Genomic DNA, 24,194 nt, shown 5'->3' with positions numbered 1-24,194 from the left:
CTCCCCTCCTCCGCCCTACCCAGACCAGACTCCCCAAAATGACCAGGGGGCCATTGTACCCTTCTCACACCCGAACCAGAACCCCTTACTTACACTGGTCCTGCCCCGGTGCCCTTGCTCCCCTTGCTCCCCTTACTAAAGTCCGTGTTTCCAACAGCACAAAGGACCTACACCCCTTCCAACCCGGAAGATCTGGTGTATATACATTAAAAGGCTGCCTACCACCTCTCTGGAGCTAAGGTGGACAGGACCATGGACCATGATCCTGACAACTCCCACAGCAGTAAAAGTAGCTGGGAAAACAGCCTGGATCCACTGGACACATCTCAAGCCAGCACCTGCTCCCGATCCCACGAGGAAAGTGCAGACAAATGGACCATTCATCAGACCAACAACCCTTTAAAGCTAAGACTTATTCAGGATTCATAATATTTTCCCTAGCTGCCTTATTTCCCCTTACAATAGCTGCTACACCTGCTTGTCCTAATGACTGCGGGACTATCGGGAAAACTAAAACACCTAAAAGTTTTGTTAGTTATGGAACTGTCCATTCCTCATGCTATCAGTCAGCCTCTAAGTGTTCTTATTGGGGAAGTTTTTCCTGGGCCGGAAAGACTAAACAACCCACCACCAGGGTGACCTGCCCTTGGGGAAATTATTGGAAAGATTCAAGTTAACAACCCATTCAGTTCTGTTGGAATTATTATTCTACTGGGTTGATATCTGTCGGGGGAGGAGTCCAGGACCAAGCCAAAAACACTCTACTAGCTACCCGGATCACTCAGTAGCTACATGTCAAAATCCCGAAAGCCAAACTTGTCAATATTCTTGAGAACCCCTTCCTGAAGGGGTAGTCACCTCAGCTCACCTTGTATTAAATCTCACCAGCAGCCCCTTAGCATTAGATTGTTGGATGTGCCTAAAACCTGGATTTTCTACTACCCTAGCAGTCACTGTAAATTTCACAGATAATCCTCTAAACTGCTCTAGCTAAGTGAAGAACACTGGGCCGAAAATTTCAGGAGTAGAACTGTTTCAGCCAACATCAATTTGTCTGATATCAAATGGCACTACAAAGGTAGGAAAAATCCCTGGGTTGGGCTACAACCAGTCCTTACTATGGATGGATCCAGCCTACTAACAACATATGCTACTTAAAAACCCAAAATGTCTCCATCCTTTGCGGCACTACTATATATAATTGTTTACCCCCAAGTGGAAAGGGACACGTATCCCAGTTCTCTTATTCCCAGCCATAGATCTCATCCCTGGAGATGAAGAAATAGAGATACCCCTAATTGGAAAGACAAGGGCCAGAACAAAAAGGGCTGTCCAGATTATCCCCCTAGGGGATAATAGCCACTCTAGGCATATCAGCTGGTCTAGCTATGAGCACTACAGGAGTCACCACCTCTCTAGTGTCATTTAAAAGTCTTTCTCGACAGCTTGTAAGTGACATGGAACAAGTGACTGAATCCATTCTCACTCTCCAAACCCAGTTAGATTCTTTAGCAGGAGGACTAGAGTTACTCAAGGCAGAACAGGGTGGATTATGTATATTTCTCCAAGAGGAGTGCTGTTTTTATGTAAATCAATCAGTTGTTGTTAGAGATGAGATAAAGGCCCTTCTGGAAAACATCCTAGACACAAAGAACAACTTGGGTCTCAAGGGTCCAGGTGGCCTTTTTCCTGTGGAATCTGGCAGAAGCTCCGTCCATTCCTGTCCCCCTTAATTGTCATAATTGTCTTGATAACCATAGCCCCCTGTGTTTTTTTTTTAATTTTTAATTTTTTTTTTTTAAAGAGAGAGTGAGAGAGAGGGGGGGACAGAGAGAGAGAGAGAGAGAATTTTAACATTTATTTATTTTTTTTCTTAGTTCTCGGCGGACACAACATCTTTGTTGGTATGTGGTGCTGCTGAGGATCGAACCCGGGCCGCACGCATGCTAGGCAAGCGCGCTACCGCTTGAGCCACATCCCCAGCCCCAATTTTTAATTTCTTAATATTTATTTTTTAGTTTTCGGCGGACACAACATCTTTGTATATGGTGCTGAGGATCAAACCCGGGCGGCATGCATGCTAGCTACCACTTGAGCCACATCCCCAGCCCCCCCCTGTGTTTTTAACTATGTTACCCACCCACCCCACCCCCACTCCCATACAAATCAGACCAGCTAAGCTATTAGTATTACATAGCCTTTACCAACAACTCCCTACTGGTGAACTTGAGGACCTGTTACAAGGATTTGTCACCCCAAGGATCAAAAGTAGTAGGGAGGGGCTAGAGTTGCGGCTCAGTGGCAGAGCTCTTGCCTCACACAGTGAGGCACTGGGTTCGATCCTCAGCACCACATAAAAATTAATAAACAAAATAAAGATATTGTGTCCGTGTATAACTAAAAAATATTAAAAAAAAAAAAAAAAGCAGTGGGGAATGTGATGATAGCAAACCTGACTCCATTTTGTATAAAGAGACAAGATGGCGACTGATTCCCAGAATAACCATCAAAGGAGGAAGACAGTTATGTAAAGTGGGTGTAGGGCTGGGGGTATATCCCAGTTGGTAGAGTGCTTGCCTCGCATGCACAAGGCCCTGGGTTCAATCCCCAGCACCACAAAAAAATAAAAATAAAAAACTAAAACAAAGTGGGTGTAACCAGGTCAAGAGAAGAACTAGGGCCCTTGGCTAAGAGCAAAAATTTGCTTTTGAAAGTCGCCTGGTACTTCTAAATCTTGGAAGAGCCAGTGCAAAGCACAAAGGTTTCTTCACTGTGTAGTGGAGTTCATGACAAATAAAGCATTGTTTCTCAAACTTTTTGGTCTCAGGATCCCTTTACATAAACTCTTAAATATTAGTAAAGATAAAGATGGACACGGGTGGGGGTGGCGGCTGGGGATGTGGCTCAAGCGGTAGCACGCTCACCTGGCATGCGTGCAGCCCGGGTTCAATCCTCAGCGCCACATACAAACAAAGATGTTGTGTCCGCCAAATACTAAAAAATAAATATTAAAAATTCTCTCTCTCTCTCCCTCTCTTTCACTGTCTCTCACTCTCTCTTAAAAAAAAAAAATTCCATACCGGAACTCATGAGACAGATTGCAAGGTTGCAGGCAAAATGCAGACACATTAAAAATATTGTATAAAATACCTTCAGGCTATGTGTCCAAGATATATATTAACATAATTTCATGGTATTGCCCAGTGCGGTGGTGCTTGCCTTTAATCCCAGCAGCTGGGGAGGCTGAGTCTGAGGATTGTGAGTTCAAAGCCAACTCAGCAAACTTGAAGTACTAAGCAACTCACTGAGACCCAACTCAGTAAGTCCCTATCTCTAAATTAAAAAAAAAAGAAAAATACAAAATAGGGCTGGGGATACGACTCAGTGGTTCAATCCCAGTACTAAAATAATAATAACAATAATAATAATTATTATTATTTGGGTCCCATCCTCAAGATATTATGTATATACAAATATTTCAAACTTCAAAATACTTCTCATCCCAAGTATTTTTGGTGTGTGTGTGTGTGTGTGTGTGTGTTTGTGTGTGTGTGTGTGTGTCTGTGTGTGTATTACTGACGACTGATCCCAAGGCACTCTACCAGTGAACTACATCCTCAGCTTGTGTTCCTTCTGTCTCAGCCTCCTTAGTTACTGGTATTACAGGCACGTGCTTTGTTAAAAAATTCTGTTAAGGGGTATTCAAATTGTACCTTTCCAGCACTGATCTCTTCACACAAGAAAACAAAATCAGTCAGGGATATGGGTGCATTATTTGATAAATGCACATTTTAATTAGAGTCCAGATATTACTAGGACATCACCTTGAGAATCAGAAAAGACCAGAAGAAGGAGAGGGAAGAAACACCTCTTGACTGTATTTGTCTTTGAAAAGATGGTACTTGTTAACATCAAAGGAATAATTCTTTAACAATAGAATTTAAAGTAGTAGTCAAAATGAAACAAAGAATTTCAAACATTGCTGGGAAAGTGTTTTAAGTTCAGTACTTTTCCTGTGCTTAAAGCAATATCTCAGAAGTAGCAGTCTTCGGTACTTAAAATAATTACCATTTCCTGAATGTCAACTGATGTGCCATTCCCTTTCCTGAGGGTCAATTGATATGCCATTCTCTTTATCCAACATTGCTGTTAATTCCACAGAAATGTTTAAAGAGCCAGTCATGAGGGCACATGACTGTGATTTCAGCAACTTGGGAGACTGAGGCAGGAGTATCACAAGTTTGAAGCCAGCTTCAGCAATTGAGACCACCCTGTCTCAAAATAATTAAGGAAAAAAAAAAAAAAGGACTGGGGATGTAGTTTAGTAGTAAAGCACCCCTGGGTTTAATACCCAGTATCACCAAAAAAGGAAGGAACGAAGGGAGGAAGGGAGGGAGGGGAGAGGAAAAGAAAGGAACTGGTTTTGTGCTTGGTAGCTGTACCTGTAATCCCAGCGATTGGGGAAGCTGAGACAGATGTACTGCAAATTCCAGGCCAGTCTCAGCAAATTGGAGAGACTTTAAGCAATTTAGACTCCATCTCAAACTAAAAGGAGCTGCTGAGTGCGGGTGGCACATTTCTGTAAACCCAGACGCTTGGGAGGCTGAGGTATGGAGTATGGCAGGTTCAAAGTCAGCTTCAGCAATTTAGCAAGACTCTGTCTCAAAAAGAATTGGGGATGTGGCTCAGTGATTAAGCGCTCCATGGTTCAATCCCTGGAGCCAGTAAATAAATAAATTAAAATCATGTTTTTCAGATTTTTATGGAGACTGAGCTTCAGAAAATTTAAGCAACTTGTCCAAGGCAAATAGTAGAGATAGTTGAATCTAGTTCAGCCTAATTCTTAAGTCCTGTTCTTTTTGCAACATCATCCTTTTCCCCTTCCCTACCTTACTTATGACTTTAGAAATTGATGTAACAAATGCATTTCCTGTGGGCATGAGCAATGTTACTTTACATATTATTGAACAAGATTATTATGACTGAGTTGCAGTTACCCTTAAAAAGAAAATAAACTCTGCGAGTCAGAATAATTTAAGATATCACTATTCTGATGGGAAAAGAACTAAACCCATTTAATCTCAAACAATATTCAACATGGATATTGCTTTTTGTTGTTTGTTTTTGTATCAGAGATTGAACCCAGGGCGCTTAACTACTGAGCTACATCCCAGTCCTTTTTATTTTTTATTTTAAGACAGGATCTAAATTGCTTAGGCCTGGCTAAATTGCTGAGGCTGGCCTGGAATTTTGAGATCCTCTAGCCTCAAACTTCTTAGTCGCTGGGATTACAGGGGTGCGCCACCACAGGCTCCCCCCCCCCCCATTGTTTGTCTTGGGATACCTAGGAGTGTAAGTATTCTCGATGTTGAGGAGTAGGAGTTTTGGATGTTTTAATGAGGCAGAGATTGAGGATTACAGAGATTACTGGAGTTTCAGAGAGGCGGTGAGTTGATAAAACTCTGGTGCGGAACCTTTTAAAATCCCAAAATGTAAAAATGTCGAAGATGTGAACTACAGAACTGTTCAGAAGGGGATTGCTTTTCGGACCAAGCATCAGGTACTCGCTTGTAACATCACATGTTCTAGTTTTCTGGGCAGCAACGTTCTAAACGAATCACTCGCGTTTGCAGTTTAAAAACTCAAACTCCCTACCATCTTCGCACGCGGCGCGCACGGCACCACGGTCCTTGTAGTCTAGGACAGACTCTAAATCCCATGGTGCCTTGCGGCGGGTCGTTGCGCCTGCGCGTTGCGGGCGGCGGGCAGCGAAGAGTGCGAGGCTCTTTTGTTCGGCTGAGGGGAGGGCTGTTGGCTGGGGCCTGCTGTACACTGCTACAGCTAGGGGCTCGACTGTGGCCACCCCGCTTGTTGCTTTCCTGGGCGCCACTCCCCCGGCTGGCCCGACGCGACGCGCCAGTAGCGCGACACCGATTCCTCCTGCACTCTTGGGCGCTGCTCTGAGGTAAAGGGCCCTCCGGAGGAGGGGGGAGGGGGCGCGGCAGTGGCGGAGCCCTGTCTGTGGGGCCGCGTTCGAGCTGCGAAGTGTAGGAGCTCGGAGCGCGCCGGAACCCAGTGCCCTGTGGTCCTTCCCGCGCGCGGGGCTCTCCGTCTGGCGCTGAGGGGTCTGGTGCCAACTGCGTGATGGATGGAGACGGTGGGGTGGTGAATCCTGAGCAAGAGATTGAAGCGGTCCCGGGTGGGCCGAGCATTGGGGCTTGTGGGGGGCGGTCGCTCTTTGGGGTCCGGGTAGGTCGAGACAATGCTTCTTGAATTGGGTGGGCGACCCCGGGGTTGGGCTAGAGTGGAAACACTTCGGGAAACTGGGAAGGAGACAGGCTTGATGCTTTGGAGTGCGTGGCTGGGGCTTCCTGACCGACGTTTAGAAATGTAACCTGAGGGTATCGGATCGGGTGGAGACTGCCCGAGGAATTTTGTTTGCTGGGCTACTAAGAAGTAACTTCGAGTAAATTGGGCGAGGGGGCTGGGCAGCCCAAGATGTACTAATGGGGGAGGGGAATCTGTTGAATAAATTGCTGAGGGCGAGGGTCAGATATTTATTTGTCCTTTCTTTAGTGGGAGGGAAGCCCTTAGGTAAGTAAGCCAGTAAGGTGTGGGAGAAAAAGGGAGAAAATGATCCGCCCTTGCTTTTTTTTTTTTTTTTTTCTTATGGGTTCTTACAGTGGGGAGGCCGTAAGAATAGTCTGTGGAGAAACGATGGAACCCACTTTCTTTACTTTCCCAGTTTTTTCTTTGTTTTGGTACCGGGGATTGAACTCAGGGGCACTGAGCCACATCCCCAGCCCTATTTTGTATTTTATTTAGAATTGCTTAGCCCCTTGCCACCGCTGAGGCTGGCTTTAAACTTGAGATCCTCCTGCCTCGGCCTCCCGACTCCTGGAACTAAAGCTGTGTGCCACCGCCCCAGCTCCCAGATTTCTTTTTTCTTTTTAAACAACCTTTACTCCATGACTCCTTTGGGGTTTTAAAAATAAAAAGTCCTGGGCTGGGGATGTGGCTCAAGTGTTAGCGCGCTCGCCTGGCGTGCGTGCTGCCCGGGTTGCATCCTCAGCACCACATACAAAGAAAGATTTTGTGTCCGCTGAAAACTAAAAAATAAATATTAAAAATTCTCCCTCTGTCTCTCTCTCTCTTAAAAAAAAGTCCAAGGTGCAGCTCTTGAGTTAATTCACAATTAGTTCCATACATTTTTAGCTGGAATTGATACTGGTCTCACAAAAAGTAGTGAAATTATAAAATGCATAGATGAATTAATAGTTAAGGAAAACAGGGAGATTGTGAATTTGGTAGGCAAAAAGGGGAATGTAAGTTTGTCAGTTTTACACAGGGGCACTTAACCACTGAGTTATATCCCTATCCCTGTTTTGTTTTGTTTTGTTTTGTTTTTTTTTTTTGTGTGTGTGTGTGTGTGTGGTGCTTGTGCATTCAAGGCAAACACTCTGCCAACTGAGCTATATCCCATGCCCTGTCTGTATTTTATTTTGAGACAGGGTCTCCCTGAGTTGCTTAGGGCCTCACTAAATTACTAAGGCTGCCTTTGAACTTGCCATCCTCCTGCCTCAGCCTTCTGAGCCACTGGGATTACAGGCACATCACCACATCCACTGTTTGTTTTCTTTCTTTCTTTTTTTTTAAGTCAGCCTGATTGTTAGAAACTTTTTGAATATGGAGGGAGGAGCATTATTTTACCTGTTTTCCAGAGCTTCACATGAAGATTTTTTACAGATCAGTGTTCGGTGTTGTATTTAAACATGTATTGGTTTAACTCGGTGGAATTTACCCTAAAAAATGAACCTCTACACCTCTCTCTACCCAGCCGAAAGACATCCTCAAGTGCGAAAGACATCCTCAAGTGCGTTGGGCACATGCATAAACCCAGCAAGTGGGAAACTAAGGCAGAAGGATCACAAGTTCAAAGCCAGCCTTAGTAACTTAGTGAGACCCTGTCTCAAAAAAAACATGGTCTAGAGATGTGACTCAGTGGTTAAGCATCCCTGGGTTCAATCCCTGGTACTTAAAAAATATCCTCGAGTATGGTAAAGAATCATATCAGCAGTTTGGAATAATTCTAAAAGGTAAAGGGTTTTGAAATAGATATGTGAATACAGTGGAGAAATTAGTTGCTTTGTTCCTCCCTAGGTGCCTTCTAGACATTTATATGGAAAGTGATTTAATTGAAAAACACCTGTATTTACAAGTTTCACCTTAACAAAGCTTCAGGGCAGCAGAAGATCTTAAGTCATTTCAGGTTTTCCCTGGGGTGACATTTTTCTTCCTAGCTCTAGTAGCCTAAATTTTTTTTTTTTTAAGAGAGAGTGGGGGGGGACAGAGAGAGAGAGAGAATTTTAACATTTATTTATTTTTTCTTAGTTCTCGGCGGACACAACATCTTTGTTGGTATGTGGTGCTGCTGAGGATGGAACCCGGGCCGCACGCATGCTAGGCGAGCGCGCTACCGCTTGAGCCACATCCCCAGCCCTTTTTTTTTTTTTTTTTAAAGAGAGTGAGAGAGGAGAGAGAGAATTTTTTTTTAATATTTATTTTTTAGTCTAGTGTTTCTAGCAAACAACCCCGCGCCCCCTCCCCCCCATACTGGGGTTTGAACCCAAGAGCTTTTTATCCTGAGCTACATCCCCAATTTTTTTTATTTTGTAACAGGGTCTCACTAAGTTGCTTAGGTCTTGCTAAATTACTGAGGCTGGCCTCAAACTTGTGATCCTCCTGCCTCAACCTCTCAAGTCACTGGGATTACAGGCATGTGCTCATCCCTAGCAGTCTGGCTTTTAATGTTTTTGCCCTGGTATTAAATACAAAGAAGATATGCAAACTGCAATTGACCATTTTAATTTAGATCCCAAGTTCTGGGCTTCTAATAGTAAGCTGTATAGCTTGAATATTTTGTTTTAAAAGTGTCTTTTTTTTTTTTTTAAAGAGAGAGTGAGAGGGGAGAGAGAGAGAGAGAGAATTTTAATATTTTTTAGTTCTCGGTGGACACAACATCTTTGTTGGTATGTGGTGCTGAGGATCTAACCTGGGCCGCACGCATGCCAGAGGAGCGCGCTACCGCCTGAGCCACATTCCCAGCCCCTTAAAAGTGTCTTGAGCTGGAGATGTTAACTCAGTGGTCAATCCCTTGCCTAGTGTTTACAAGGCTCTGAGTTTCATTCCACATCACTCCAAAAAACAAAAAGTTATCTTAAAATCTTTGTAGTCCTTCCTGGTTATCATGCATGCTAGCCATGCTCTCTAGCATTTAACTCTACCTACAGCCCAGATGGTTTCTCAATTTTGGAAAGTCTTGTTGTTTTTTTTTTCCCCCCCATCTTCTCCCTTGATGGTGGTGTTTGGAATTGAATTCAGAGCCTGTGTCCTCTACCACTGAGCTACACCCCCAGTTTCTTTGAAAAATATTTATCATTCTTTACATAAAGTGAATAATAAGGATTTCCCAAGAGCAGCGTCTATTGAAAAATTGAATTGTCTTTCCAAGGTTAAGTGGAGAAATTGGTCATATATGGACAGAATTCAGATCCTGTCGTTGTTTGAATTGCCTAACACTTTAAATCTTTCTGGTTTTTAGTGTTTGATTTTACCACCAGAAGAGGGCAACCTAATACATCTGTGAAGTAGTGCCTTTCTCTCTAATAACACCGGGAGGGCCTAATAGAACTATTTGAGAGGTTTTGGTTGGGAGTTGGATTTTGTTACCTGTGAATGCTTTGCTCTCTACTTTTAGTTCAACGTAGTCATATATTTATTTTTATTTTATTTATTTATTTAGCGGTGCCAACATTGAACCTTTACTGCAGAGTTATGTCCTCAGCTCTTTTTATATTTTTTTTAAGAGAGATAATTTTTTTTTTTTTTTTTTTTTTTTTTTTTTTTTTTTTTTTTTTAAAGAGAGAGTGAGAGAGGAGAGTTAGAGAGGAGAGAGAGAGAGAGAGAATTTTTAATATTTATTTTTTAGTTCTTGGCAGACACAACATCTTTGTTGGTATGTGGTGCTGAGGATCGAACCCGGGCCGCACGCGTGCCAGGCGAGCGTGCTACCGCTTGAGCCACATCCCCAGCCCCAGAGAGATAATTTTTAATATTTATTTTTTTAGTTTTCAGGGGACACAACATCTTTGTTTGTATGTGGTGCTGAGGATTGAACCCGGGCCGAATGCATGTCAGGCGAGCGTACTACCACTTGAGCCACATCCCCAGCCCTATATTTTTATTTTGAGACAGGATTTATGCCCAGGCTGGCCTTGAACTAGCAATCCTACCTTAGCCTCCTGTGTCACTGTTTGTTGTTGTTGTTGTATTTTTGTGGTGCAGGCTAGGCAAGTGTTTTACCACTGATCTACACCACTGCCCTAATTCCCCCCCCTTTTTGTGAGGGATTGTGAACTATTTATTAAAACAAAAGGCCTACAGATTCATTTCTTCTTAGACATACCCGCAGTATGGCCATGGTACCCAGTGGTCTTGGTGTGTTGACCTTGGATACAAAAGCCCCAGAAGTGGTGTAGTCCCTTACAGTCCTAATCTTCAGTCACTTCAGGTCATCATGGAGCTTGTTATCAAGACCATTGGCCAGAGCCTGACTGAAAGTTCCATCTTTTATGTCCTTTTGTCTGTTCAAGAACTAGTCTGGGATCTTGTACTATTTGGTAATTTTACTTTTAAGTGACAAATAATTGTATATATTTATGGGATACAGTGTGTGTGTGCGCGTTTGTTTTTGTGGTTTTGCTTTTGAAGTACTGTAGACTAAACCAAGGGGAAGACGTAACATTTAAGCTGGGTCTTGAAGAAAGGGTAGAATTTTGACTGTTGGTCCTGAACAGAGGTATACTTTGTATATGTGTGTGTGATTGTGTATATTAGAATGTGAGTTAATGGGAATAGAACCCATGCACGCTGCCTACTTAACTGCATTCCTAGCTTTCACTACCCTGCTTTGGTTTTAGTTTTGGGTTTTGGTGGGCTTTTTATTGTTGTTCTGGGGTGGGGTTGGGGTTGTTAACAGGGTCTCACTATGTTTCCCAGACTGGCCTTCTGTAATCCTTCTGCCTCCATCTCCTGAGGATCTGGAATTACAGGCATGTATCATTGCACCTGGGTAAGGGCACACCACTTTTTTTTTTTTTAATTTAATTTTTATGTGGTGCTGAGGATCGAACCCAGCACCCTGAGCCTGCCAGGCGAGTGCGCTACCGCTTGAGCCACATCCCCAGCCCGGAGTGCACCACTTCTTAATAGGCAGTACAAAGCTATGCAAGGACAAAACATGCAGTATGTGTTCAGGTTATGATAAGTAGTCTTCTGTTTTGACAGGAGTTAAATCTTGTGAAGAAAGTGTAGTTAATCAGCTGGACTCAAAGGGTATTGGATGTTACCTGAGGAGTTGGACCTTTGTTTTAAGGGGACATCTCACAGAAAGATTTTAGCCTACCCCCTTCCCATGAAGCCTACTTTAACTCAAACTGGTTTATAACATCCCATTGCTTTTGTTTACAGCAGATTGTTAGGCCAAATTTCCCTCCTTCAGTTTACCTTTTCAAATGCTGGTAGAGCCAAGCTTCAGTTCCTGCTTTTTAAACCTTCCTTAGTTACCTTACTCAGTTCTTCCTCCAACCTCTTGTGATGCTTGCTTTTGTGTCTACATATTATTGATTATATTTCTTTGGCTAATTAATACATGGTACTTTTTCTTGTCGTTTCTTTCTCTTTTTTTTTTTTTGGTACTGGAGATTGAACTCAAAGGCACTTAACCACTGAGCCACATCCCCAGTCCTTTTTATTTTGTATTTTGAGACAGGGTCTCTCTAAGTTACTTTGAACTTGCAATCTTCCTGCCTCAGCCTCCCAAGCAACTGGGATCATAAGTATATGTCACAGCACCTGGCTATTCTTGTCATTTCTAACTCTCACTTTAACATGCATTTTTACCTTTTTTGGCTTGTTTGTGTTTTCTTGCAATCCTGGCTGGCTCTGTGTCTTACAATGTTAGAGAATCTTGGGAATTTTTTTTTTCCAGTAAGCCTTACTTACAGTATTACTCATTTGTGAAATGGGCTTAATAGAGTATTGGGAGAATACTTATTAGTTGTTATTATGTTATTATTACTTTCCCTTAAGGGCTTCTCAAAAGCCTGTATTTCCTTGTGTGTCTATATATTCTACCAAAATGATCAAATGGCCCCATTTCCCTGGGTTTGAGGGAATTCCTGCAAAGTGATAGAACTTAAGCGGGGGTAAGTTGATTACCCTGTATTCCATCAGGCTTTTAGTAAATGTATATCAGGTTTTTAATAATAGGAATTGAACCCAGTACTTTACCGTAGCTATATCCCCAGTCCTTTTTTATTTTTTATTTTGAGACAGGATCTTGCTGAGTTGCTGATGCTGGTCTCAAACTTGTCATCTTCCTGCTTCAGCCTCCAGAGTTGCTGGGACTACAGATGTGGGCCACCATGCCCAGCTTCAGTCTCTTTAAATGTTGATCCAAAGAGATTTTCTTTCTTTCTTTCTTTTCTTTCTTTCCTTTCTCTTTTAAAGAGAGAGAGAGAATTTTTTTTTAGTATTTATTTTTCAGTTTTCAGTGGACACAGCATCTTTATTTTTTTTTTTAATGTGGTACTGAGGATCAAACCCAGTGCCCCGCACATGCCAGGCGAGCACGTTACTGCTTGAGCCACATCCCCAGCCCTCTTTTTTTAAACTTATTTTTTAGTGTTTGTTGGACACAGTACCTTTATTTTACTTATTCATTTCTATGTGGTGCTAAGGATCGAACCCAGGACCTTGATGTTAGAGACCAGCGCTCTACCGCTGAGCCACAACCCCAGCCCAAGATATTTTCTATATATCATTTGTCATTAATGTTTTATTGGTTATGTATGCCGTGCTCTGCACTCATATGTTTATACACATACCCAGTAGAGTTCACTTGTTCACGCATTAGAATATAAGGTCTGTGACACAAGGGATTTTTTTCTCTCTCTTATTCACCCCATTTTTCCAGCACTTTACATATGATAGGTGCCCAGTGGATAATTATTAAATGAATGAATAATATAGAAGCATGTTCATATGAAGAATTACTTATTCTGGGGCTTCAGGGAATGCCTTCTAAGGAGTGACATTTAACCTAAGGAAATTTGTTAAGAGGAAAATGGGGTAAAGGGCTTAACCTCAGTGACTTGGGAGGCTAAGGCAGGAGGATTGCAAGATGGAGGCCAGCCTCGGCCACTTAGTGATACCCTGTCTCCTATAAAAAGGCTGGGGATATATGGCTCAGTGGTAGAGCACAGTGAGTACCAAGGTTCAATTCCTCTACAAAAAAATCTAGTTTCCACTGTATCCAGTATTTACTTCCTTTTTCTCACCTCTTTTATCTATCTTCACCAGAAGGTAAATGATAAATTCCTTATACCATTTACTACATCAGCTTTGTTACTTTATTTTCCTTCCTGGGTCAGATAAAAGGAAGAATATAAGAAATTCTTGTACTCCAGGTTTATAAAATGTGATTTCTAGCTGGGAGCAGTTGCTCATGCCTGTAATCCCAGTAGCTAGGGAGGCTGGGTCAGGAGAATTGCAGGCTCAAAGCTAGCCTCAGCAATGGGGAGGCACTAAGCAAATCAGACCCTTCTCTAAATAAAATACAAAACAGGGATGGGGATGTGGCTCAGTGGTCAAGTGCCTCTGAGTTCAATCCCTGGAGCCAAAAACAAACAAACAGTGATTTCTCCGATTGGCATCTTAGTTTTCAGTTTTGTAATTACTGATTTAGTTATACTGGCTGGCCATACCTTGGTCCTTCTTGAGTGTATTATAGAACCACTCTGTTGTTTGGAGAAACATTCTTATAAATTTCAGCATATGCACAGGACAAAAATGTTCTTTTCTCATTGAGTTCTCAATATACTTTGGAGGTAGGTGCTGGAGTGAGCTGGTTAAGAAATCTTGGAAGGAATTGGGAGTCTGTTTTCTTCATTTTTCTCTTCTTGAGTTCCTCTTAGGACAATGAGCAAATAAGTGAGTAAAGGTGAAATTCAAGAGAGCTGGGCACCATGGTGCATACCTGTAATATCAGTGACTGAGGAGGCTGAAGCACGAGGATCACAAGTTTGGGGTCAGCCCCAGAAACTTAGTGAGGCCATAAGCCACTTAGTGAGACTCTTTCTCAAAATAAAAATAAAAAGATCTGGGGATGTAGCTCCATGGTAGGGTGTGGCAGAGTGTCCACAGCTTAAGAAAGAAATAAAGTCAAGAGTGTTGTTGTTGTCTTTTTGAGACAACAAATATGTTGCCCAGCCTGGTCTTGAACTCCTTGGAAGAGGTTATGAATGTTCCATAACCCATGCTTCCCTCCAGCTAATAAAAAAAAAATTGTCTTTCTGTTTCCAAGTGCAACTAATATAGAGAATTTTAGTAGGTCTTGTTATCTAAAGATGATTGTCAGTTTACTTTTCTTCGCACTATAACCAAAGACTCCCCTTCACCTGACTGAACAGAAGCAAACAAGGAGTGGTGCTTGTTTTGGGGGAGAAAACACTGCTATGTAAATAACTTCCTCCAAGAAGCATAATCTTTAAATCAGAAGCTCAATGATGTTAGCCAAGAATTAGTCAAAGATACATTCAATTTATTGATTAGTCTCTTCAGTAACAAATAAAGGAAGTCATCTAACTTTCTCTAAAAGATAGAGGAGGCAGAGTCTGCATTAGTATGTAAATGGAAAGAAAGGGAAAAGATCCCTCTGATCTTAAGATCTCATCTGATCTTAGCAGAGATGTGTTCAGGCAGATAATTTGAACAGTGTGGACAGGGTCTTGAGATATTACTTTAGACCAAACTAGCATTCAGAGAATATTGACCACCACCACCACCTACCCACTGGGGATTCAGTCTATTGGTGTTGTGCTGCTGAGCTAGCTCCCCAGCCCTTTTATTTTGAGACAGAGTCTTTCTACATTGCCAAGACTGGCCTTAGACTTGGGATCTTCCTGCTTTAGCCTTTCAAGTCACTGGAATTATAGGCATGGGCCATTTCCCCTGGCTCCAGAAACATTATTTTGTGCCGCTCTACAAGAATTCAGAATATGTTTATTCTGAAAAAGTATTTGATTTTTTTTCTTACCAGATATTAAGTTTTAGGTAGGCAGGAACCATTTCTTACTCTCTTGAATCTCTAGTATTCAGCACAATGCCTGGAGTTTTCTAGTAGCCAAACAAATGTTTGTTGTTTAAGTCAAGCATTGTTCAAGGATGCTGACATGGGAATAACTCACAAGAATGTAAACTTGAACATCAGTAAATGGTATAACTGATTCATAATAAAGATCCTGATATTGGGGCTGGGGATATGGCTCAAGTGGTAGCGCGCTCGCCTGGCATACGTGCGGCCCGGGTTCGATCCTTAGCACCACATACCAACAAAGATGTTGTGTCCACCGAGAACTAAAAAATAAATATTAAAAAAATTCTCTCTCTCCTCTCTCACTCACTCTTTAAAAAAAAAAAGATCCTGATATTTATGAAAAGTGTTATTATTGTGTGTAGATGGTGTGTGTATGTGTATGTCAGTTTTTTAAAAAGTTTTTAGGAGTTCATTTCTTTCCCTCCCTCCTCCCACCTTTCTAATTGGGGAGTTTGGTATTATCTTTGGTATTATCTTCATTCAGAGTAATAATCCCTCTTCTTGTCTTGGATTATCCACCATCTTCTTAATTTTTATATTTGATTCTGGGCAACTTCCATACAGTTCTAGATTTTGACCACTTTTGACCACTTTTGTCTTATTGATATCTTACAGCGCCATCTGCTGACACAAATTGGTAGTTAAAGGCTTTAAGCCCACCAGAAAATAGATTTATAGGAAACTAGAATTATAACACTAAAAAAAAAAATCTTAGATGTTACCCAACTTGTATTCAAAAAAGAATAAATTCAGATTATGTTTGTGATAGTTACCTTTCTTTGCCACTCATGTGTATTTGTTGCATTGCTCCAGCTTAAAGAATTTCATGGTCATTCTGGTATTTTTGTGTTCCTCAGTTTTAGAAATATATGATGAGATAAATTGAAAGACAATATGAAGAATAAGGGCACTTTTCAAAGGAGTATTTTAACAGTACAGAATGGGTTTGATTTATATGTACAAAAAGAAAAAATAAAATAGATATTCAATAGGACAAGCTGTTTCCCACAGTAAAAAATTCAGATTTGGCATCATAATGACAGGAATTCAGCCAGTCAGGTATGATGGAACATCCTGTAATGCCAGCAACTCAGAAGGCTGAGGCAGGTAGACTATGAATTTGAAGCCAGCCTCAGCAACTTAATGAGACACTGCCTCAAAACAAAAACTAAAAGGGGCTGAGGATGTAGATTAGTGGTAGGGCACCCTGGGTTCAATCCCCAGTACCAGGGGGGAAAATACACATACATCAAACTTATACATATATAATTCTCTCACCCATACCTTTTCCTATTCTCTGGATGAATTCCTCACCACACTCTGGTTCTGGGGACTGAACTCAGGGTTCCTTTATCACAGAGCTACATTCTAAGCCCTTTGTATTTTTCATTTTGAGAGAGTTCTCATTAAGTTTTCATGACTGACCTTGAGCTTGGGATCCTCCTGCCTTAGCCTTCCTGGTTGCTGGGATTACAGGCATGCACCACCACACCTGGTTATGTATATTATTTTTAGGATTGCTTTACTTTCAATTTAATACAGTGTTTTAGACACCATGCTTTATGGTAAAGCGGTATCAGGAGTTCTAAATTAGAAAGAATGGGTATAAAAGTTTTAAATGGATGTGCAAGAGTAAAGAAGTTTTGCTATGAGATTAGATGGGGCTAACATTCTAGCTAAACATCAGAAAACTTCAGTCAAGTTTTATTTCCTTTATCATTTTAGCAGCGTCACCCTTTACACCAGAAAGCTGGCGGGCGCTATGGGGAAAAAACAAAACAAGAAGAAAGTAGAGGAGGTACTAGAAGAAGAAGAAGAGGAATATGTGGTGGAAAAAGTTCTCGATCGTCGGGTTGTAAAGGGCAAAGTGGAGTACCTCCTAAAGTGGAAAGGTTTCTCCGAGTAAGTTTCATTAACACAGGTAAATTTGTCACCAGCTATTTATCAGGAGTTTTGTGATTTGTTGCCACTAATTCTGTGATGGATAAGCTTTGACTCAGTGGCTTATAGTCTGATGAGGAATAAACCCAATAAACCTATGGGCTGCACAAGGTGATCCAAGACTGAGGTTTCTTTTTTTCCTCCTTTTTTTTTTTTTTTTTTCCCCACTTTGAGACAGGGTCTCAGTAAGTCACATAGGGCCTTGCTAATAAGTTGCTGAGACTGGCCTCAAACTTGGGATCCTCCTGCCTCAACCTCATAAGTTGCTGGGATTACAGTGTGCGCCACTGCACCCAGCGTAAAATTGATTTCTGAGAAGCAGTTCTGTGTGTGGCTATAGGCCAGTCCACATTTGTAAATAAAAATAATCTTTGAAGAGGTCAAGTTTCTAAGCTTTCAGTATACTGAAAAGTCTCCCACACTCCAGGAAAATTCTTTTCCAAGGACACCTGCTGTCATCCTCTTGTGCTTGTCCTTATATGATTTTGGTTACTCTGAGTAGAAAATAAGACTCTCTTTGCCTTCTGGTTTCAGTGAGGACAATACATGGGAGCCAGAAGAGAACCTGGATTGTCCCGACCTCATTGCCGAGTTTCTACAGTCACAGAAAACGGCACATGAGACAGATAAATCAGAGGGCGGCAAGCGTAAAGCTGATTCGGATTCTGAAGATAAGGGAGAAGAGAGTAAACCAAAGAAGAAAAAAGAAGAGGTAAGGCTAGAAGTAAAAATTTTCACTATCCCAGAATTTATACTTCTATCAAGCCAAAGTCTAGATAGATAATTTTAACTTTTCTTGTCCCTCTTGAATTTTAGCAGACATCTCTTCTCAGTCCTTCTGAAATCTTTTTTTTTTTTTTTCTTCTTCTGAAATCTTAGACACGTTAATGCTTGCAAAGTGTTTGGGTTTACTCTTGTGAAGCCCCATGATCTATTCTTAACTTTTTCTCCATGATTCAGGAATAATATTCGTAGCATTTATTGGGGGCAAATAGAAAGGCAAGTGAATTCATTCCTGTGAATAGCTTATCAGTATTTGAATTAAAGATTGAAGTAGTTATTTTGACTTATTCAACACCTTAAAGGAAATGCCTCTGAGGATGTAAATATTTATTTTACAACTAAGTGTATCCCTTTACACATATGGAAGTCGGACCGCAAGCACTTCAGACCTTAATAAAAAGGATTCTTGTTGCTTGGAATCAAAGTATTAGTGAAATATTGACAGAGGAGTTTATAAGCTGAGCATGCAAGTGCACCCCGGTAATCCTAGAGATTCAGGAGCCCAGGGCAGATGAATGGCAAGTTCAAGGCTAGCCTGGGCAGTTTAGCAAAACCCTGTCTCAAAATAAAAAAGACTCTGAGGGTGTAGCTCAGTTGTAGAATTCCCCTGGGTTTAACCCCCAGTACTACAAAGAAGAAAGGGTGCAGGGTTAGTCTGTGATTACATTACTTGCAGATACTGGAGTGACTGTATTCGGGATAACAGTTCCATATAGATAAAATTGTTCTACCCATCTGGTTTTTACAGTCTGAAAAGCCACGGGGCTTTGCCCGGGGTTTGGAGCCGGAGCGGATTATTGGAGCTACAGACTCCAGTGGAGAGCTCATGTTCCTGATGAAATGGTGAGTCTGCCAGTGGCTCTATGTGGTTGTTTTTTTCCTTTTCCCCATCTGTTCCATGCCAGAGGAAAAGAGTTGGACCTTCGAAATTCCAGTCGCCCAGTTGTGAAATCTTTAAGATGGCATAGTCCTTCGATAGTGACCCTCGGCCTGACTGCCAACCCTGGACACTCATGAGTTACAGGTAGGGGCCCTTAGGATTCTCAGATCTTTGCGGGGTTTCTGGTTTTTTGGCTTTTAGTTTTTGGTTTTTTGTTGTTGTTTTGTTGTTGTTTCGTTTTTTGGTTTGTTTTTGGTTTTTTGGTTTGTTTTTGGTTTTGTTTTTTGGAGATAGGAAAAAATCTAGAGAGCTTTTGGGTAGGAATTACATCAGTTCTGAAAATTAAAAGGAAAGAATTATGAAATGTGATAGGACCATCCTCCCCCTCTGCCACTTCCTTAATGAGGATCAGGCTGGCCATAGGACCACAGTGTCTTAAACTTTTTAAGGTTGGCAGACAATGTGAGTAGCTTCTTCCTCTGTAAATTCTGAAATTCCAGAATTAGCCAGCAGGGGTCAGCAAGTCCCCTTTACTATTACAGGGTGTACTGTAACCTGCTATTTTTAATTGTAAATGTAAATACTAGTTGTAGTAATACAGATATGTGTCAATGACAGGGACACATTCTAAGTAACTCAATCATTAGATAATTTAATTATTGTGCAACTATCATAGAGCATACTTACACAAACCTAGATGGAACAGGTTAGTTACATGATGTGTCCTGTTGAGGCAGTCCAGAGACAAAGCTATGTGACATGGCATACTGTTCTACAGGGAACTTTTTTTTATAAGTAGGAGTACATGTAACACAGTCATTTATTATCAAATATTACATGACTGGCAGCACCGTGGGTTTGTTTACACCAGTATCACCACAAATACATGGCTAGTGGGTTATGCACTACTATGTCGCTAGATGATAAGAAGTTTTCCATGTACCACTATGATTTTACGAGGCAACTTTATATATGTGGTCTGTCATCGATTGAAACATCATCATGCAGTATATGACTGTATTCCATGAAACAACTAATGAAGTTACTCAGAATCTTAAGAATTATAATTTTTTTTAGAGAGAGAGGGGGAGAGAGAGAATTTTTAATATTTATTTTTTAGTTATCGGCGGACACAACATCTTTGTATGTGGTGCTGAGGATCGAACCTGGGCCGCACGCATGCCAGGCGAGCGCACTACCGCTTGAGCCACATCCCCAGCCCAAGAATTATAATTAATCCCAAAATTCTCTACAGTTTTCCTACTTTCTGCCCAAAGGGAAACCTTTCTTTTTCTTGCTGGTTGAAAATGCTTATGTCTACTTTTTTCTCCAGAGTGGATCTCATTCATTGTCATTAAAATACAAAAATAGTCTGGGCGCAGTGGCACATGCCTGTAATTTCAGCAATGTAGATTTACAGTGGAAGTTTCAACGGGTGTGTATGTGTATAAATAAACAAAAGTTAGGGCTGAAAGTATGACTTGGTAAGACTCTGGGTTCATTCTTTACCACCAAAGGGGAAGAAAATTGTTGGGGAATAATTCTAAACCCTTGTCAATAAAATCAGCATTCTCAGGGTTTTGTCCTTGTGCCTATCACCTCTGAAATTCAATCTATACCAGTTCTTCTCCCTTAGAAGATGATTGGAGAGGCCTACCTTTAACACCACCAAAGAAAGGCCTATGTCACAACTAACTAATCCTCTATTTTCTTTTTGTGCATCCCCTAGTTGCTTATTAATCTGACCCTGTTTTTATCTGATTTTATTGCTAGCCTGTTGGTATGAGGGATTGAACCCAGGGGTGCTCTACCACTGAGCTATATTCCCGGCCCTCTTTATTTTTTTTTCTTTTGAGATAGGGTTTGCTAAGTTGCTTAGGGCCTGCTGAATCGCTGAGGCTGGCTTTGAACTGTCTATTCTTCCAAGTCAGGCCTCAGACCCCCAAGCTCCTGGGATTACAGGTGTGCACCACCATACCCAGAATGGAAAAGTTCAATTCTCAGGTGTTGTTTATGGGGAAAAAGACTTGATATTAGGAGTTAAGTCCAGCTAGAATATACTTTCTCTACATGAGTTTGGTAGTATCACTATATTGCTTAAGATTGAATTTTTTTCTTTGGTTTATATACTACTGTGTCCACCAGTTAAAATTGGATGCTGATTATAAAACCAAATTTAATTTAAAAAGTGATCTTTCTAGGACTGGAGGTGTAACTTAGTGAGAAATTGCTTGTCTAGCATGGGAAAGGCCCTGGGTTCTATCCCCTGGGTTCTATCCCCAACACCACAAAAGGGGGAGTTGGTATTTACAAAGTTATTTTCCAATCTGGGAACAGTGGTAATTCCAGCAATTGGGGAGTCTGAGGCTGGAGGATCACAGATTCAAGACTAGCCTCAGAAATTTAACAAGGCCCTAAGCAATTTAGCAAAACTGCGGAAAACAAAATAAAAATGGTTGTAACTCTGATGAATCACCTCTGGGTTTAACCCTTGGTTCCCAAAGGGAGGGGGACATAAAAAGTGATTTTCATGCCAGTAACAGTTGGCACATGCAATGTGGCTCAGTGGTTGAGTGCCCCTAAGATCAATCCCTAGTACTAAAAAAATATATATATGATTTTCCTGGACAGTGGAAATAGTTGTTCATTTCTGAAAACAGAAAATGGCAGGGATGCTGCTGGGGATTTATTAATCCAAGGGAATTCTACCACTGAGGTACATCCCTAGCACCTTTTTATTTTTGAGAAACAGTCTTGCTAATTTGCCCAGGCTGGCCTCAAACTTGTGATCCTCCTGCCTCAAGGTCCCTAGTTGTTGAGGTTACAGGTATACACCACCATGCCCAGCTATGAAAATTGCAAATATGTATATGCCTGTGAAGTGACTTACTTTACCTTAGAAGGCATTGTCAGCAGAGGGCAGCTTGCTTCATATTACCCATACTGTTACAGTCCATTTCCCTCCCATTCTTTTGGTTCTGTTGCTCAAAAAACCTACCTTATCAGCTTATTCTTCTCTGATTCCATGGGGCTGTGGGCTTCAGTTTCCTGTCAGGTTTCTGGAGGTTTGGGGTAGTACTTTGTCAGAGATGCCATCATATATATGCTGCATGCACTGTGCTACTTCCTTACCTGGGATATTTCTAGTGACTTAAATATGAGAGTTTACTTCTAATTCCCATATAATCTGTGTGATTTTCAAATTTTAAAACACTCTAAAATTTGGAAAAATTAGAAAATTACACAACAGCCCCCCCTTTAAACTCCCATGTTGAAGCACTGTTTAAAGACACCTGCAGGGCTGGGGTTGTGGCTCAGTGGTAGAGCGCTTGCCTGGCACGTGCAACACACTGGGTTCCATCCCCAGCACCTAAATAAATAAATAAATATAAAGGTATTTACAACTAAAAAAAAAAAACACATGCAGGTTGTATATGGATGGCATTTGGTAACGTCAAACAGTATAATTATGAGTAAGCAAGAAAATGCCAGATTGGTATTAAATCCTGTTTCAAAGCCAAGATCTCTCTGTGGCCTCATATTTGATGAGATGTGACTTTTGGAACATGTAGTAGCATCTTTCTTTAGAATTCTAGAGTCATACCTTTTTTGGCCTTTCATAGAGGTTCAGTGTGATGGATTCAGTCAGTTGACCTTGCTTTTGACAAATCCCCAGGGAGGGTTTTCAATAAGGGAGGATTTCTGATGTCATTTGACTGACAGCTGCTAATAAATGCTGCTTGAACCACATTTTCACCCTTCTTTAACCTGTTTCTGGAATTTATGTTTTTAAAGCCCTATCTCCAAGTTAAGTGGCTACCAGCAGTTGGTCTCAAAGTCTCTCTGTGCTTTGTTCTGCAGGAAAAACTCTGATGAGGCTGACCTGGTCCCTGCCAAGGAAGCCAATGTCAAGTGCCCACAGGTTGTCATATCCTTCTATGAGGAAAGGCTGACGTGGCATTCCTACCCCTCGGAGGATGATGATAAAAAAGATGACAAGAATTAACTCTTCTGAGTACCAGCCCCTGTCGCCTGTGACTGTGGGTTTAAGTGGGGAGGGAAGGAGTTTTACTTGTCTTGACACCATAAAGGTGGCTTGAGAAGATGTCCTTTGAAGAAACAGTCTAGTTTCTGTGCCCTGCAGCAGCCCAAGTGCTTTAAAGCCGTTCTAAGCTGTATAGTTTGCACACCCATCCCAGTGGAGGGGAAAGGGTAAGTGTTTCAAGGCAACCCATTCTGCACTTTATTGAGAAAAGCAAAGGGCCTTCTATGAAGGACAAAATTTGCAGAATTGGGTGTGTGGGAAGGCAAAAAATACTGTTGATCTTCAAAGAGCATCTCCACAACCCACAGCCTTTCTTCCCAATAGTGTTAATTCTGCATTTTTACAGCGTAGCATGTGTGTAGTTACTGGTGTATTATTTGGGGTGGGAGGGATTGGGCAGGGAAGAAGGGAGATGCATAGGATCATTTTCTTTAAAATTTGGGGCCTGACTGGGTGAAACAATGGAAAGAACAAGTAACTAATGATTTGGTTCTATGTCCAGAATATTTTACCTTATTTAAAAAAAAAAAAAAAAAAGTCATTGGCACCATAAATGAGGACTGTGAGAGACTGTTTAAAAGCTGTGAAAGCCTGAAACCTATAAGCCAAGGTGTTCCCTGCCTGAGTTAATGTTGTCCCCACAAAGGACTATGCCAGTTCCTAAGTTACCAAAGCTGCCATTCTGGAGATAGAAACTGACTGAGGTGGGAAGGTCTTTTATTAGAGAGTATACACAGGCAGATTATTCTGTTTTAGAGGTGCTAATTCTTGCAATCAGACAAAAAGACTCTTTCTTTTCCAATTGTGAACTTATAAATAAAATTAGCTTGTCCATCTAAGCCACTGGCTAAAGTACTAGGGGAGGGGCCAAAGGGGTACAGGAAATGGAAGAGTAGGGAAAGAGGAGGGCCCACACTCGGGTTGGTAACTAGTTGGAGCCTCTGCTTTTTAAACTTTGAACTCTGAAACCATAAATGGCAGAGTTCAGTCACTGACAGCACAAGTTTCATTAGTCAATTCAAAGGTTGAGTGGTTTCAAAAGCCCTGGTCTCAGGAGATTAGCTTTCATATTGGGGCAGTGGTTCACTTTAAACACATTTTTTTAATTTTTTTTTTTTTTTGAAGAAAAGAAATATTACGAATTAACTGATACCCAAAATGCTGTCTTGAATCATGAAATCAAAGTTCTTGATATCATCTAGACCTGCATCTAGAGCTACATTGTAAAATCTTTTTAGGCATGTATTAGGTTTATGTGAGATTTTTCTTTAAATGTAAACTTCATACACACTGTCAGTTTTTGTCTTAATAAAACTATAGATTTATAA

At 41.3% G+C, this 24,194-nt stretch overlaps 1 protein-coding gene across 2 annotated transcripts; it reads left to right on the top strand.

Annotated features, from left to right (window-relative positions):
* The first annotated feature begins 5,732 nt into the window (after positions 1–5,732).
* Cbx1 (chromobox 1) lies at positions 5,733–24,194 on the top strand. 2 transcript variants are annotated; one of them, XM_013357123.3, is made up of 5 exons: positions 5,733–5,965; positions 16,943–17,119; positions 17,693–17,870; positions 18,690–18,784; positions 22,683–24,194. In XM_013357123.3, the coding sequence occupies exons 2-5, from the start codon at positions 16,980–16,982 to the stop codon at positions 22,825–22,827; spliced, it is 558 nt and encodes a 185-aa protein (XP_013212577.1). In that variant the 5' UTR covers positions 5,733–5,965; positions 16,943–16,979; the 3' UTR covers positions 22,828–24,194. The 2 variants fall into 2 exon arrangements, with proteins under 2 accessions (XP_013212577.1, XP_040124815.1); XM_040268881.2 differs by lacking the exon at positions 5,733–5,965 and adding an exon at positions 6,135–6,157.

The sequence above is a fragment of the Ictidomys tridecemlineatus genome, chromosome 3 (assembly GCF_052094955.1).
Source record: "Ictidomys tridecemlineatus isolate mIctTri1 chromosome 3, mIctTri1.hap1, whole genome shotgun sequence".
In the NCBI taxonomy this organism is placed as follows: domain Eukaryota; kingdom Metazoa; phylum Chordata; class Mammalia; order Rodentia; family Sciuridae; genus Ictidomys; species Ictidomys tridecemlineatus.
The sequence above is the reverse complement of the archived record's forward strand: the minus strand, read 5'-3'. Positions and strand labels throughout refer to the sequence as shown.

Bases quoted from the DNA above. Each gene is read 5' to 3' on its own strand.
- Cbx1 (XM_013357123.3), top strand. From the start codon at position 16,980: ATGGGGAAAAAACAAAACAAGAAGAAAGTAGAGGAGGTACTAGAAGAA. The intron at 17,871-18,689 runs GTAAGGCTAGAA...TGGTTTTTACAG, and splicing joins CAAAGAAGAAAAAAGAAGAG to TCTGAAAAGCCACGGGGCTT. The intron at 18,785-22,682 runs GTGAGTCTGCCA...TTTGTTCTGCAG, and splicing joins CTCATGTTCCTGATGAAATG to GAAAAACTCTGATGAGGCTG.